Source organism: Phyllobates terribilis, unplaced genomic scaffold (genome assembly GCF_046119375.1).
Source record: "Phyllobates terribilis strain yellow unplaced genomic scaffold, ASM4611937v1 Scaffold_7__3_contigs__length_470593459, whole genome shotgun sequence".
Classification (NCBI taxonomy): domain Eukaryota; kingdom Metazoa; phylum Chordata; class Amphibia; order Anura; family Dendrobatidae; genus Phyllobates; species Phyllobates terribilis.
Genome location: NW_027362767.1, coordinates 91,963,018 through 91,980,064, shown reverse-complemented (window position 1 = coordinate 91,980,064; position 17,047 = coordinate 91,963,018). Strand labels below are relative to the sequence as shown.

The 17,047-nt window shown below is 46.0% G+C and overlaps 1 protein-coding gene across 3 annotated transcripts in view; it reads left to right on the top strand.

The window, feature by feature from the left end:
* ACTN1 (actinin alpha 1) overlaps positions 1 to 17,047 on the top strand; it is a 122,128-nt gene that overhangs the window by 80,911 nt on the left and 24,170 nt on the right. For all 3 annotated transcript variants that reach the window (XM_073638976.1, XM_073638975.1, XM_073638977.1), the window contains exons 9-14: positions 7,683 to 7,775; positions 8,365 to 8,595; positions 9,208 to 9,355; positions 12,440 to 12,590; positions 14,817 to 14,925; positions 16,024 to 16,164. In XM_073638976.1, coding sequence (XP_073495077.1) covers positions 7,683 to 7,775; positions 8,365 to 8,595; positions 9,208 to 9,355; positions 12,440 to 12,590; positions 14,817 to 14,925; positions 16,024 to 16,164 — 873 coding nt within the window. The remainder of the gene's footprint in view (positions 1 to 7,682; positions 7,776 to 8,364; positions 8,596 to 9,207; positions 9,356 to 12,439; positions 12,591 to 14,816; positions 14,926 to 16,023; positions 16,165 to 17,047) is intronic.

Here is a 17,047-nt window from a genome sequence, read left to right as displayed (position 1 = left end):
CTCTCGACCCCTTTCTCTCTCTCTCTCGACCCCTTTCTCTCTCTCTCTCGACCCCTTTCTCTCTCTCTCTCTCTCTCGACCCCTTTCTCTCTCTCTCTCTCTCTCGACCCCTTTCTCTCTCTCTCTCGACCCCTTTCTCTCTCGACCCCTTTCTCTCTCTCTCGAGACCCCTTTCTCTCTCGAGACCCCTTTCTCTCTCTCGACCCCTTTCTCTCTCTCGACCCCTTTCTCTCTCTCGACCCCTTTCTCTCTCTCGACCCCTTTCTCTCTCTCGACCCCTTTCTCTCTCTCTCTCTCGACCCCTTTCTCTCTCTCTCTCTCTCGACCCCTTTCTCTCTCTCGACCCCTTTCTCTCTCTCTCTCTCTCTCGACCCCTTTCTCTCTCTCTCTCGACCCCTTTCTCTCTCTCTCTCTCTCGACCCCTTTCTCTCTCTCTCTCTCTCGACCCCTTTCTCTCTCTCTCTCGACCCCTTTCTCTCTCGACCCCTTTCTCTCTCTCTCTCGACCCCTTTCTCTCTCTCGACCCCTTTCTCTCTCTCGACCCCTTTCTCTCTCTCGACCCCTTTCTCTCTCTCGACCCCTTTCTCTCTCTCGACCCCTTTCTCTCTCTCGACCCCTTTCTCTCTCTCTCTCTTGACCTCTTTCTCTCTCGACCCCTTTCTCTCTCTCTCGACCTCTTTCTCTCTCTCTCTCGACCTCTTTCTCTCTCTCTCGACCCCTTTCTCTCTCTCTCTCGACCCCTTTCTCTCTCTCTCTCGACCCCTTTCTCTCTCTCTCTTGACCTCTTTCTCTCTCGACCCCTTTCTCTCTCGACCCCTTTCTCTCTCTCTCTCGACCCCTTTCTCTCTCTCTCTCGACCTCTTTCTCTCTCTCTCGACCTCTTTCTCTCTCTCTCGACCTTTCTCTCTCTCTCGACCTCTTTCTCTCTCTCTCGACCTCTTTCTCTCTCTCTCGACCTCTTTCTCTCTCTCTCTCTCGACCTCTTTCTCTCTCTCTCTCTCGACCTCTTTCTCTCTCTCTCTCTCTCTCTCTCTCTCTCTCTCTCGACCTCTCTCTCTCTCTCTCTCGACCTCTTTCTCTCTCTCTCTCTCTCTCGACCTCTTTCTCTCTCTCTCTCTCTCGACCTCTTTCTCTCTCTTGACCTCTTTCTCTCGACCCCTTTCTCTCTCTCTCTCTCTCTCTCTTGACCTCTTTCTCTCTTGACCTCTTTCTCTCTCTCTCGCTCTTGACCTCTTTCTCTCTCTCTCTTGACCTCTTTCTCTTGACCTCTTTCTCTCGACCCCTTTCTCTCTTGACCTCTTTCTCTCTCTCGACCCCTTTCTCTCTCTCTCTCGACCTCTTTCTCTCTCTCGACCTCTTTCTCTCTCTCTCTCGACCCCTTTCTCTCTCTCTCGACCCCTTTCTCTCTCTCTCTCGACCCCTTTCTCTCTCTCTCTCGACCCCTTTCTCTCTCGACCCCTTTCTCTCTCTCTCTCGACCCCTTTCTCTCTCTCTCGACCCCTTTCTCTCTCTCTCTCTCGACCCCTTTCTCTCTCTCTCTCTCGACCCCTTTCTCTCTCTCTCTCTCGACCCCTTTCTCTCTCTCTCTCTCGACCCCTTTCTCTCTCTCTCTCTCGACCCCTTTCTCTCTCTCTCTCGACCCCTTTCTCTCTCTCTCTCGACCCCTTTCTCTCTCTCTCTCTCGACCCCTTTCTCTCTCTCTCTCTCGACCCCTTTCTCTCTCTCTCTCGAGACCCCTTTCTCTCTCTCTCGAGACCCCTTTCTCTCTCTCGACCCCTTTCTCTCTCTCTCGAGACCCCTTTCTCTCTCTCGACCCCTTTCTCTCTCTCTCGAGACCCCTTTCTCTCTCTCGACCCCTTTCTCTCTCTCGACCCCTTTCTCTCTCTCTTGACCTCTTTCTCTCTCGACCCCTTTCTCTCTCTTGACCTCTTTCTCTCTCGACCCCTTTCTCTCTCTCTCTCGACCTCTTTCTCTCTCTCGACCTCTTTCTCTCTCTCTCTCGACCCCTTTCTCTCTCTCTCTCGACCCCTTTCTCTCTCTCTTGACCTCTTTCTCTCTCGACCCCTTTCTCTCTCTTTCTCTCTCTCTCTCTCTTGACCTCTTTCTCTCGACCCCTTTCTCTCTTGACCTCTTTCTCTCTCTCTCACGACCCCTTTCTCTCTCTCTCTCGACCTCTTTCTCTCTCTCGACCTCTTTCTCTCTCTCGACCTCTTTCTCTCTCTCGACCCCTTTCTCTCTCTCTCTCGACCCCTTTCTCTCTCTCTCTCGACCCCTTTCTCTCTCTCGACCCCTTTCTCTCTCTCTCTCGACCCCTTTCTCTCTCTCTCTCGACCCCTTTCTCTCTCTCTCGACCCCTTTCTCTCTCTCTCTCTCTCTCTCGACCCCTTTCTCTCTCTCTCTCTCGACCCCTTTCTCTCTCTCTCTCGACCCCTTTCTCTCTCTCTCGACCCCTTTCTCTCTCGACCCCTTTCTCTCTCGACCCCTTTCTCTCTCGACCCCTTTCTCTCTCGACCCCTTTCTCTCTCTCGACCCCTTTCTCTCTCTCGACCCCTTTCTCTCTCTCGACCCCTTTCTCTCTCTCGACCCCTTTCTCTCTCTCTCTCTTGACCTCTTTCTCTCTCGACCCCTTTCTCTCTCTTTCTCTCTCTCTCGACCTCTTTCTCTCTCTCTCTCGACCTCTTTCTCTCTCTCTCTCGACCTCTTTCTCTCTCTCTCTCGACCTCTTTCTCTCTCTCTCTCTCGACCCCTTTCTCTCTCTCTCTCGACCCCTTTCTCTCTCTCTCGACCCCTTTCTCTCTCTCTCTTGACCTCTTTCTCTCTCGACCCCTTTCTCTCTTTCTCTCTCTCTCTCTCTCTCTCGACCTCTTTCTCTCTCTCTCTCGACCTCTTTCTCTCTCTCTCTCGACCTCTTTCTCTCTCTCTCTCGACCCTTTTCTCTCTCTCTCTCGACCCTTTTCTCTCTCTCTCTTGACCTCTTTCTCTCGACCCCTTTCTCTCTCTCTCTCGACCTCTTTCTCTCTCTCTCTCGACCTCTTTCTCTCTCTCTCGACCCCTTTCTCTCTCTCTCTCGACCCCTTTCTCTCTCTCTCTCTCGACCCCTTTCTCTCTCTCTCTCGACCCCTTTCTCTCTCTCTCTCGACCCCTTTCTCTCTCTCTCTCTCGACCCCTTTCTCTCTCGACCCCTTTCTCTCTCTCTCTTGACCTCTTTCTCTCTCGACCCCTTTCTCTCTCTTTCTCTCTCTCTCTCGACCTCTTTCTCTCTCTCTCTTGACCTCTTTCTCTCGACCCCTTTCTCTCTCTCTCTCTTGACCTCTTTCTCTCGACCCCTTTCTCTCTCTCTCTCTTGACCTTTCTCTCGACCCCTTTCTCTCTCTCTCTCGACCTCTTTCTCTCTCTCTCAACCTCTTTCTCTCTCTCTCTCGACCCCTTTCTCTCTCTCTCGACCCCTTTCTCTCTCTCTCTCGACCCCTTTCTCTCTCTCTCTCGACCCCTTTCTCTCTCTCTCGCCCCCTTTCTCTCTCTCTCTCGACCCCTTTCTCTCTCTCTCTCTCGACCCCTTTCTCTCTCTCTCTCTCGACCCCTTTCTCTCTCTCTCTCTCGACCCCTTTCTCTCTCTCTCTCTCTCTCGACCCCTTTCTCTCTCTCTCTCTCTCTCGACCCCTTTCTCTCTCTCTCGACCCCTTTCTCTCTCTCTCTCTCTCGACCCCTTTCTCTCTCTCTCGACCCCTTTCTCTCTCTCTCGACCCCTTTCTCTCTCGACCCCTTTCTCTCTCTCTCTCGACCCCTTTCTCTCTCTCGACCGACCCCTTTCTCTCTCTCGACCGACCCCTTTCTCTCTCTCGACCTCTTTCTCTCTCTCTCTCTCTCTTGACCTCTTTCTCTCTCTCTCTTGACCTCTTTCTCTCTCTTTCTCTCTCTCTCGACCTCTTTCTCTCTCTCTCTCTCGACCCCTTTCTCTCTCTCTCTTGACCTCTTTCTCTCGACCCCTTTCTCTCTCTCTCTCTCGACCTCTTTCTCTCTCTCTCTCTCGACCTCTTTCTCGCTCTCTCTCTCGACCCCTTTCTCTCTCTCTCTCTCTCGACCCCTTTCTCTCTCTCTCTCTCGACCCCTTTCTCTCTCTCTCTCTCGACCCCTTTCTCTCTCTCTCTCTCGACCCCTTTCTCTCTCTCTCTCGACCCCTTTCTCTCTCTCTCTCTACCCCTTTCTCTCTCTCTCTCTACCCCTTTCTCTCTCTCTCTCGACCCCTTTCTCTCTCTCTCTCGACCCCTTTCTCTCTCTCTCTCGACCCCTTTCTCTCTCTCTCTCGACCCCTTTCTCTCTCTCTCTCGACCCCTTTCTCTCTCTCGACCCCTTTCTCTCTCTCGACCCCTTTCTCTCTCTCGACCCCTTTCTCTCTCTCTCTCGACCCCTTTCTCTCTCGACCCCTTTCTCTCTCTCTCTCGACCCCTTTCTCTCTCTCTCTCTCGACCCCTTTCTCTCTCTCTCTCTCGACCCCTTTCTCTCTCTCGACCTCTTTCTCTCTCTCTCTCTCTCTTGACCTCTTTCTCTCTCTCTCTCTTGACCTCTTTCTCTCGACCCCTTTCTCTCTCGACCCCTTTCTCTCTTGACCTCTTTCTCTCTCTCGACCTCTTTCTCTCTCTCTCTCTCGACCTCTTTCTCTCTCTCTCTCGACCTCTTTCTCTCTCTCTCTCGACCCCTTTCTCTCTCTCTCTCGACCCCTTTCTCTCTCTCTCTCGACCCCTTTCTCTCTCTCTCTCGACCCCTTTCTCTCTCTCTCTCGACCCCTTTCTCTCTCTCTCTCGACCCCTTTCTCTCTCTCTCTCGACCCCTTTCTCTCTCTCTCTCGACCCCTTTCTCTCTCTCTCTCGACCCCTTTCTCTCTCTCTCTCGACCCCTTTCTCTCTCTCTCTCGACCCCTTTCTCTCTCTCTCGACCCCTTTCTCTCTCTCTCTCTCGACCCCTTTCTCTCTCTCTCTCTTGACCTCTTTCTCTCTCGACCCCTTTCTCTCTCTCTCTCTCTCTCGACCCCTTTCTCTCTCTCTTGACCTCTTTCTCTCGACCCCTTTCTCTCTCTCTCTCTCGACCTCTTTCTCTCTCTCGACCCCTTTCTCTCTTTCTCTCTCTCTCTCTCGACCTCTTTCTCTCTCTCTCTCTCTCTCTCTCTCTCGACCCCTTTCTCTCTTTCTCTCTCTCTCTCTCTCGACCTCTTTCTCTCTCTCTCTCTCTCTCTCTCTCGACCCCTTTCTCTCTTTCTCTCTCTCTCTCTCGACCTCTTTCTCTCTCTCTCGACCTCTTTCTCTCTCTCTCGACCTCTTTCTCTCTCTCTCGATCAACCGCTTTCTCTCTCTCTCGATCAACCGCTTTCTCTCTCTCTCTCTCGACCCCTTTCTCTCTCTCTCTCTCGACCTCTTTCTCTCTCTCGACCTCTTTCTCTCACTCTCTCTCGACCTCTTTCTCTCTCTCTCGACCCCTTTCTCTCTTTCTCTCTCTCGACCCCTTTCTCTCTTTCTCTCTCTCGACCCCTTTCTCTCTCTCGACCCCTTTGTCTCTCTCTCTCGACCCCTTTCTCTCTTTCTCTCTCTCGACCCCTTTCTCTCTCTCTCTTGACCCCTTTCTCTCTCTCTCTCGACCCCTTTCTCTCTCTCTCTCTCGACCCCTTTCTCTCTCTCTCTCTCGACCCCTTTCTCTCTCTCTCTCTCGACCCCTTTCTCTCTCTCTCTCGACCCCTTTCTCTCTCTCTCTCTCGACCCCTTTCTCTCTCTCTCTCGACCCCTTTCTCTCTCTCTCTCGACCCCTTTCTCTCTCTCTCTCGACCCCTTTCTCTCTCTCTCTCTCGACCCCTTTCTCTCTCTCTCTCTCTCTCTCAACCTCTTTCTCTCTCTCGACCTCTTTCTCTCGACCCCTTTCTCTCTCTCTCTCGACCCCTTTCTCTCTCTCTCTCGACCCCTTTCTCTCTCTCTCTCGACCCCTTTCTCTCTTTCTCTCTCTCGACCCCTTTCTCTCTCTCGACCCCTTTCTCTCTCTCTCTTGACCTCTTTCTCTCTCGACCCCTTTCTCTCTCTCTCTTGACCTCTTTCTCTCTCGACCCCTTTCTCTCTCTCTCTTGACCTCTTTCTCTCTCGACCCCTTTCTCTCTCTCTCTCTCGACCTCTTTCTCTCTCTTGACCTCTTTCTCTCTCTTGACCCCTTTCTCTCTCTCGACCTCTCGACCTCTTTCTCTCTCTCTCTCTCTCTCTTGACCGGTTTCTCTCTCTTTCTCTCGACCCCTTTCTCTCTCATGTGCTGCTATCATTTGGCACATTCTTACGATTCTCTCTATAAAACTAAACATTATATGATGCCATTGCAGTCGATGACCTCTCCATGTGGTGCAGCAAAATTTGGTTTAAGGAAAAGTTTCACTTAGTTTTTACCTTTCCTATAGATAGATAGATCCGAACTCGCCCATATACATGTATCCTTGGGTTAAAGGGAATTTGTCACCAGGTTTTGCCACCTAATCTGAAAGCCGCATAATATAGGGGCAGAGATCTTGATTCCAGTGGTGTATCACTTGCTGGGCTGCTTGCTGTAGATTTGATAAAATCACAGTTTTATCAGCAGGAGATTATCTTTAGAGGATTAGTAAACCTGCTGTCAGGTAGGCCAATCCCATCCCCACTACTGGTAGCTTTATGCATACACTGTGCATAGGCGGAAAGCTGCCAATCAGTGGTGTGGGTGGGGTTATACAAGGCTCAGCATTAAAGAACTGCTAGATCTGCAGCAGATAATACACTGATTTATCAGAATCACAGCAAGCAGCCCAGTAAGTAACACATTGCGAAATCATGGTGACAGATTCTCTTTAACCAATCATAAATGTGTATTTCAGTAGTGTTTTTAAAAATTAAGCCGGGACCAGAACTAAGGATCAGGCATGTAAAAATCCAACATGCCTGATCCCTGATTTCTGCTCTCTGAAGAGATTCGGGTGTTTTGCCTGTGTATAGGTGCCTATATTTCCAATAATAGTGTAAGCAATGTGGGATCATTTTTAGATGCCAAGACTTTCTTGCATGTAAATTTCCATTACCCATAAGCTTTCCAGAATAACTTTGCTTTATATTTTTGCATTTTGTTATTCCTCTGTACGAAGCCTGATTTATGGTTAGAGAGTTTGTAGTGAACCCCGGGCTGTATGTATAATTGTGTGCCAGTAAGTATGGAGTGGAGGGGAAACCTCTGAATGGCATGTCATTGTATTTCTTGTTATTTTGGGTATATAACTTTTCTCACATATTTCAACCATAACTAATTCATTTTGTCGCTTCTAAAATGCTTGTGTTATATGAAGAATGGTCTGTTATTGTCTTGCAATAGTAACTATTTTTTTTCCTTTCTTTTTTTTCTTTCTTCCTTTTTTGTCTTTATTTTTTCTTTATTTTTTTTCGTTCTATTTTTCTTTTTTTCCTTTCTTGCCTGTTTTTTTTTCTTTTATTTTTTTCATTCTTTTTTTTTATGCTTTTTTCTTTTTTTTTTCTTTTTCTTTTTTTCCTTTCCTTTTCTTTCCCGTTTTCTTTCCTGTTTTCTTTCCTGTTTTCTTTCCTGTTTTCTTTCCTGTTTTCTTTCCTGTTTTCTTTCCTGTTTTCTTTCCTGTTTTCTTTCCTGTTTTCTGTCCTGTTTTCTGTCTTTCTGTGCAGGCGGAGACTGCAGCCAATCGTATCTGTAAAGTGCTAGCTGTCAATCAGGAGAATGAACAGCTGATGGAAGACTATGAAAGACTAGCAAGCGATGTAAGTGCTGGGGCAAAATGGGAAAATGCTCAAATCTTAAGCAATCAATTTGTTCCGTTTTTTTGTTGTTCACATTTTCTCAAGTGATACTTAAAGTTTATAAAATTAAGACCTGGAGCTATGACCTCCGAAACTGCTGGGGGTGGACAGCCCCCAAAATTGTAACCACTCAATGACAACACACATTAAAGGAAACACTTGCCAGACAATTGCTCATTTTGCCTCCGGCTCATAATCCAGACTCCATAGAGGAGTCCCCATGCTGGGCGTGCATGTGTCTCTCAATGGAGAAAGGGCACTGCCTGCCGGTAAGTCTCTGCTCTTTTGAGATGATACTATACATTATTATTATTTTAGATTTTTTTTTTTTGTGGGGAAGTTAAAAGCAGAAATATATTGTGTAATACACTACAAAACATGGGTGGTGCAGTGTCCTAAGTAAAAGGGAAAAATATTAATACAGCAGAAGCCGTTTGTGGCAACCAGATCATTATCTGTGCTAATAAATTTAGGGAACAAGTACATATATTTCTTGTGTCACCTACGCACAGACCATGTATGATGCCTGATCATCTTCTTCTTCTGGCAGCTGTTAGAATGGATCCGAAGGACTATTCCTTGGCTGGAGAACCGCGCACCTGAGAACACCATGCAGGCCATGCAACAGAAGCTGGAGGACTTCAGAGATTATAGACGTCTTCACAAACCCCCTAAGGTTCAAGAAAAGTGCCAGCTAGAAATCAACTTTAACACTCTTCAGACCAAGCTAAGACTTAGCAACAGGCCAGCGTTCATGCCGTCCGAGGGGAAGATGGTCTCGGTGAGTAAGATACTGTTAAAAGCCTATCTATACTATCCAGACATGTATGATGGATGCATCGCTAATAACGATTTACAAAAAAAGGAGGGTGGTTGACTACATAGACATGATATAAAGCCCCAGACATCCAATAATGTATCCAGTTCCATGGGTCACACGATTTACACACATGCTGGGTTCCTTGTACATATAAAAAACAATGGAGTTCCTGTGATATAAATGTTTATTTCCACTATTTTCCTTCTTATAAATAAAAAATAATCAACGTAATTTGGAAGGTGGAAAATCTGTGTCTGGCTCATATTAAATCTCAGCAATGAGAATAACGAAAATACATATATCAGATTTACATTGCCTTTTACATACCACCTGCGCAATAATAATGACAGTCTGCAAAGAAAAAAAATCCAACCTTTCCAAATAACATTATGTAACAAGTGAAGAATGACGTTTTGTATCCTATGCTATCCAGACATTTTTTCCTGCAGTACAATGGATGCATGCCGATGGTCACCGTGCTTCTTTTTACTTCGTAGTGTTCTTCCAGCGCTTCTCAGTTTAGTGACTTTGTTCCATAGCTACAAGATTAATAGTTTCTCAATTCCTTCCCAGGATATAAACAATGCATGGGGCGGTTTGGAGCAAGCGGAGAAGGGCTATGAGGAGTGGATGCTGAATGAGATCCGGAGGTTGGAAAGACTCGACCACTTGGCTGAAAAGTTCCGTCAGAAAGCGTCTATTCATGAGTCGTGGACTGATGGTAATATGACCGCTCTCATACCGGCCGTCTGTCCCCAGAGATGACTTGTCTCTAGTTGTTCTCAGGCTTGTTCAGCTTTCTCCACATTCTGGATTAGGTTACTGCTCTTTATCTGGAAGAGGATGAAGCGGTGGAACTATAGAGATGTAGAGCAATAGCTGACATGTTCGAAGGGCGCACCTATAAAATCCGCACTGACTGGGGGCAAATCTAGAGTGCATTCTGGTATAGGAAGATAGAAAGTAACAGAGGATTGCCATTGTTGGCCAGGGGTTTAGATTTTCAGATATTTTCGATTGATTTATCAATTGCAACTTTTTAAAAAGTCCTTACATTTTTGTACAATTGTATTTCAGTCCCACACCCCTCACCCCAAGGGTTTCCAATCCTCTCGATATTCCAGGACAGTCCGTAAGAAAAAAACTTAAGGCATCTGTGATTTTTTTTTTTGGAAGCTGAAGAAACCTATACAGATTATTTTGCCAATAATTCATTATTATTTTACAGTGAATGCAGCTGATGTCTTGAGATCAGAATTATGGGCTGTAGACATGGATCCCTTATAATCATTAATGATTTTAGTATGGTTTTCTAATGTGTCCGTAAAAAATATTGTCTGGTCATAATATTTATGAGTTGGCCACCCTGCTCACCCCCCTAGCATGATATTGTATTTACACACGTGTACGAAGATAGATAGACAGATATCTATCTATCTATCTATGGGTGTGTGTGTGTGTATACATACATACACACACACACACACACACGTATATATGTATATATACACACACACACACACACACACACACACACACACACACACACACACACACACACACACACACACACACACGTATATATGTATATACACACACAAATATAGGGAACACTTAAACAACACAATGTAACTCCAAGTCAATAACACTTCTGTGAAATCTACCTGTCCAGTTATGAAGCAACACTGATTGTGAATCAATTTCTCCTGCTGTTGTGCAAATGGAACAGATAACAGGTAGAAATGATAGGCAATTAGCAAGATACCCCTTATAAAGGAGAGGTTCTGCAAGTGGTGACAACAGACCATTTCTCTGTTCTCACCCTTTTTGGCTGTTATTTTGGTCACTTTTTCATTTTGCCATTGCTCTCACCCCTAGAGGTACAGTAGCATGAGGCGGTGTCTACAGTACAACCCACAGAAGTTGTTCAGGTAGTGCAGTTCATCCAGGATGGCACATCAGTGCGAGCTGTGGTAAGAAGGGTAGCTGTGTCTGTCAGCACAGTGTCCAAAGCACGGAGCCGATACCAGGAGATGTGGAGGGAGCCATAGGAGGGCAACAACCCAGCAGCAGGACCGTTACCTCCGCCTTTGTGCAAGGAGGAGCAGTGCCAGAGCCCTGCAAAATGACCTCCAGCAGGCCACAAATGTGCATATGTCTGCACAAACTGTTAGAAACCGACTCCATGAGGGTGATATGAGGGCCCGACGTCCTCAGATGGGGGTTGTTCTCAAAGCCCAACACCGTGCAGGACCCTTGGCATTTGCCACAGAACACCAGGATTGGCAAAGTCGCCACTGGCGCCCTCTGCGCTTCACAGATGAAAGCAGGTTCACACTGAGCACATATGACAGACGTGACAGAGTCTGGAGACGCCGTGGAGAGCGATCTGCAGCCTGCAACATCCTTCAGCATGACCGGTTTGGCAGTGGGTCAGTAGTGGTGTGGGGTGGCATTTCGTTGGAGGGCCGCACAGCCCTCCATGTGCTTGCCAGAGGTAGCCTGACTGCCATTAGGTACCAAGATGAGATCCTCAGACCCCTTGTGAGACCATATGCTGGCGCGGTTGGCCCTGGATTCCTCCTAATGCAGGACAATGCCAGACCTCATGTGGCTGGAGTGTGGCAGCAGTTCCTGCAAGATGAAGGCATTGAAGCTATGGACTGGCCCACCCATTCCCCAGACCTGAATCCGATTGAGCACATCTGGGACATCATGTCTGGCTCCATCCACCAACGTCACGTTGCACCACAGACTGTCCAGGAGTTGGCGGATGCTTTAGTCCAGGTCTGGGAGGAGATCCCACAGGAGACCATCCGCAACCTCATCCGGAGCATGACCAGGCATTGTAGGGAGGTCATACAGGCACGTGGAGGCCACACACAATACTACAACCTCATCCGGAGCATGACCAGGCGTTGTAGGGAGGTCATACAGGCACGTGGAGGCCACACACAATACTGAGCCTCATTTTGACTTGTTTTAAGGACATTACATCAAAGTTGGATCAGCCTGTAGTGTGTTTTTCCACTTTAATTTTGGGGGTGACTCCAAATCCAGGCCTCCATTGGTTAATAAATTTGATTTCCATTGATGATTTTTGTGTGATTTTGTTGTCAGCACATTCAACTTTGTACAGAACAAAGTATTCAATGAGAATATTTCATTCATTCAGATCTAGGATGTATTATTTGAGTGTTCCCTTTATTTTTTTGAGCAGTGTATTTTAAGGCTAGTTATTTATTTTATTTTAAAAAAATAATATATTTATATTATTATTTTTATTATTATTTTTTTTTTCAAAACTCAAGGGTTAAAGGCAAAAATAAAAAGCTTTTTTTTGTGCCCAAAATTCATGAACTTTGTGTGGCATTTCGAACAGGTTGCCACAAAAACGTAAACGTAAACGAATACCACAAGACAAAAAAAAGGAAAGGGGACTTAAAATAAATAACCAGAAATTAAGAATCGGGCCCTTAGTGCTCCTCATCTAGTATAAGGGGGAACTCTGCAGTTCCACGGAGATTGGTTGTGGTTCCTCGGAAGATGACAAAAGTTTTAAATTAGGGATGGGATTGTTTTAGGACAGGGGTCAGCGATCAGCAACCTGCATTACTTCAGCTGTTCTGAAATGACAAATCCGTGCAAGCCCTGACCATCACCGGCCTGTTAGGGCATGCTGAGAGTTGTAGTTCCACAACAAATGACCCCTGTTTTGGGAGCAGAAAAGTATCTCTTTCCCCCGTGACTGTTACGCTGTGATTCCATGTCTTGGTGCTTGCATTGTTCTCTGCTTTCTCAATAGGAAAGGAAACCATGCTGCAGAAGAGAGACTATGAAACGGCAAGTCTGTCGGAAATCAAGGCTTTGCTGAAGAAACACGAGGCCTTCGAAAGTGACCTGGCTGCTCATCAGGACCGTGTGGAGCAGATAGCAGCCATTGCCCAGGAACTCAAGTACGTCTGCGGCATCCTTTATGGTTTTTGAGCTCTTCATCAGTTCCCGCATCTCCCATCCAGTGCCCCTCATACTATTCATCTGACAAATTGCTTTGAAGCCCAGAAAGGCGACTCTGCTCCTCGTGCCGGCACAGACTGGAGCTCGGGTGATAACTTCTACCTACTCTATAGTGAAGCCCCCCATGCACTCCAGAGAGCTGTTGTTCAGTTCATTGTTCAGGAGGCCCCCATACATATTAGACTGTAAACCCAAACTGCCGATATCTGTGGGTTCAGACGACATTAATCTAATGTGTATGGGGGTCATTAGTCTGGTCAGTTTATTTTTTTCCATGGCAGAAACAGATTTATGATTCAGATTCTGCTGCAAATATACATCAGATTATCGACTTAGATACCCCATTGTGAATATAACCTTTTGGTAAAGGGAGGGTTAGTGGCTATTTGTAGCTCACAATAACATATTATCAATGGAACTAACAATATATTCCTCACGTTAATGTTGGTATAAGTGTCGTTCCCATAGAAGTGGGCATCCATGTATTTGGACTGTAATCTACGTTATATTTCGGACTATAGGACGCACCTTACCATAAGACGCACCCCAGGTTTAGACATTTTTCCTGTTAATTAAAACTTCCCTGGTGGTGTAGAGTCCAGGGGTCATTATCACTAATTTTAATGTGCTAGAGAAAGAAGAATAGGGAGATGATAAATCTATTGTTAGTGTCTCTCTGCAGTGTGTATTATGCACTCCCAGCTCTGCTACATGTGCTCATATAGACACACAGATCTGCTACATATGCACATAGACATGAGCACATACAAGCACACACAGCTCTGCTACATATGCATATATAGACACACACAGCTCTGCTACATATGCACATAGACACACAGCTCTACTACAGGCACACACATTCACACTAAACATTATCACATCTTGCAGTTCCAGATCAGGACTTGAATGGAGACTGCACGAGCTGAGCAGCTGAAGGACATTCCACACAATTAACTCAAGGACCTTTCAGGTCATGTGATCTGTCATATGACCTGGAAGGTCCTGCATCTGCTCAGTTCATGCAGCCTCCATGCAGGTCCCGGTAGCTTCCTCTCTGCTCTGCACCAATCACATAGATCAGTGTGAAGCAGGAGCATAGAGCAGCGCTCTCTGTGACCGGGAAGGATGTGGTGTTTTCGTTCTCCTCCGTCATAGGAAGCTTCCTCCGGACTATAAGATGCACACACTTTTTAGCAAGAGTTTTTCTTGCTAAAAAGTGCATCTTAGGCTATGTGCCCATGCTGCGGAAATGAAGCAGAAATTTTCTGCTTCATTTCTGCATGTTCTCTCCTGGATAAACGCCTGCGGAATTCCGCACGCGTTTATCGCGCGATTTCCACATGTGGAATTGCCTTGCGTTTTTTATTGCATTGCAAAGGCAATTCTGCTTGCGGAAACGCAAAATTAATTGACATACTGCGGATTTTTCCCTGCATCATAAACGCAGCGGAAAAATCCGCTGCATGGGCATTAAACTTGCGGAATCCCCTTGGGGACCATGGGGGGGCGGATTACATAGCGTTTCACAAGCGTTTACGCTGCGGAAATTCCGCAGCATATACGCTTGAAAAACGCTATGTGGGCGCATACCCTTATAGTCCAAAAAATATCGCAGTTCTTTTAATATGATGGTACCTGTTCCACACACAGGTACCATCATATTAATGTAGGGTTACCACTAATGGTTGGCTTGTGGGCCACATTCTGACAAATATATTATAGGCAAAATAGTCTGAATTGATGACTTATTGTTAATGGCTGAAAAACTGTGTGACCTTTTAACAATCAGTAATCAAGTTGCACTCCTTTCCTATAACTCACTCGATAGCTGGCACATCACACCCGCACCTTGGCTGTGCCCGACTGTTATCTGATCCTACGCTAATACCAGATGGCTTTCATAATGGAGGACAATTGCTAATAATTGAGGTGCTGACTGTGCTGAATTTGTCTGGTAGTTTATTCTCCTCATCATTCAGCGTTCACTGAATAGTTTGTAGCCGATGAGAAATGTATGAATGGAAAAATCAATAAACAATCCCAGTAATCTGCTCGTCTTGTCAGCTCACTTGTACTGGGCCCCGTGTGGTTCGATGTCGGATTTGACACATTATTGATTGTTTTGGTGCTCGCTGAATTCTGCTTCCTTGGTTTCCATGTAGTGAGCTGGATTACTACGACTCTCCAAGTGTAAATGCTAGGTGCCAAAAAATCTGTGACCAGTGGGATAACCTCGGTGCACTCACCCAGAAACGGAGAGAGGCTTTAGAGGTAAGAAATATGAGTATTTCTCCCACAAACTCAACTGAGCATAATATCAACCAATTTTATTTGTAGTTCCTGATGTCACTGTTAATATTTTGCTAATTAACTTGTAGCTGCAGTTCTCTTTTTGTTCCATTTGTTTCCATATATATTGGGCAGATCTATGATCTCCTCTAAACTTCACTCCAGCATCAGGCAACTGAAAATTATAATAGTATATACATGTGTCTGACAAATATCAGACATATCACAAGTAGAATTTTATGGGCCTATAATGGTGAATTAACCCTGAAGAACAGATTCCACATCTATTTACTACTGGATGAATGTTTGCAGAAATTCAAAGCCTCTCAGCCCTTGGATATCAGCTGGAAGTGCCGAGTGCAGCATCGTAGATCCGCGTAACAATTAGCCCCATTCAGTGCAGATAATCTGCCGGCGTCTTTGGGCACAATCAGTGCGAATATTTAGAAACTACTTGTCATTAATTTCTTTTTTCTGCGGCACCAACAAAAATCTGCACAGAAATGTTCGGTAGCATATTCAAGAGGATGGGATGTGGAATATCTGCAATGTCCTTTGAGGATTTTGGTGTGAGCAGATCCTTATATATCTCTGTTCACCTCCAGTGCATCCTGTAGTGTGGGGCTCTTCTCTTCTGGAAGCAGTACATTGCTTGTCGGCAGAAATCTGCTTCTTCAGAGACACAATTAACGCCACGCCAGACTTATTGCACTCCTGTACAAATCTGTGCACACAACTTTATTATATGGCTCCTCTATGAATGGCTAATCGTCCTTAATTTTGGAACTTGTGTCCTTATTTTGTCTCTCGTGCTCGCTCTCTGTCTCTCGTGCTCGCTCTCTGTCTCTCGTGCTCGCTCTCTGTCTCTCGTGCTCGCTCGCTGGCTCTCGTGCTCGCTCGCTGTCTCTCGTGCTCGCTCGCTGTCTCTCGTGCTCGCTCGCTGTCTCTCGTGCTCGCTCGCTGTCTCTCGTGCTCGCTCGCTGGCTCTCGTGCTCGCTCGCTGGCTCTCGTGCTCGCTCGCGCTCTGGCTATTGATCTATATGTAGGATAATGATCTAATAATGTCTGTTTTTAACACAGAGAACGGAGAAGTTGTTGGAAACCATTGATCAGCTTTACCTGGAGTATGCGAAAAGAGCTGCACCATTTAACAACTGGATGGAAGGAGCGATGGAAGATCTGCAGGACACCTTCATTGTTCATACCATTGAGGAGATCCAGGTATTTCCAGCGTTATGACGCAGTGATAAAGGACTATGATAAGCATGGATACTGACAAATGTCAACATGTTTTGAGGTCTAACCAATAAAGGTTGCTGTCAAGTTTGAGCAACACGTCGTTAGAAAACTTGGCTGATTTGTTTCAATAATGACATTAGACTTGTGCATGTTAAAGCTCAGCTCCTTTGAAGGTAATCAGACTGAGACGCAATACTGCACACAACCTGTGCACTGGTGTGGCACTGCTGCTTACAAACCGTGTAGGGTTGTAGCAGAGAAAAGCTGATAGCAAGGGGTCCTTCTACAAGTACTCTTTCTTGGTAAGCTGGCATCGGAAGATTCATTTGTGTGTTTTTTTCTTAGTTTTTCTTAGTTTTTCTTCAGTGATTTATTATTAAGTTATTTATTATTTGCTTGTATAGCAAAGCATAATAGATAAAGTGAGGGAGTAGCTGGAGGAAACCCACGCAAACACGGGGAGAACAATACAGTACAGACCAAAAGTTTGGACACACCTTCTCATTTAAAGATTTTTCTGTATTTTCATGACTATGAAAATTGTACATTCACACTGAACGCATCAAAACTATGAATTAACACATGTGGAATTATATACTTAACAAAAAAGTGTGAAACAACTGAAAATATGTCTTATATTCTAGGTTCTTCAAAGTAGCCACCTTTTGCTTTGATGACTGCTTTGCACACTCTTGGCATTCTCTTGATGAGCTTCAAGAGGTAGTCACCGGAAATGGTTTTCACTTCACATGTGTGCCCTGTCAGGTTTAATAAGTGGGATTTCTTGCCTTATAAATGGGGTTGGGACCATCAGTTGTGTTGTGCCGAAGTCAGGCGGATACACAGCTGATAGTCCTACTGAATA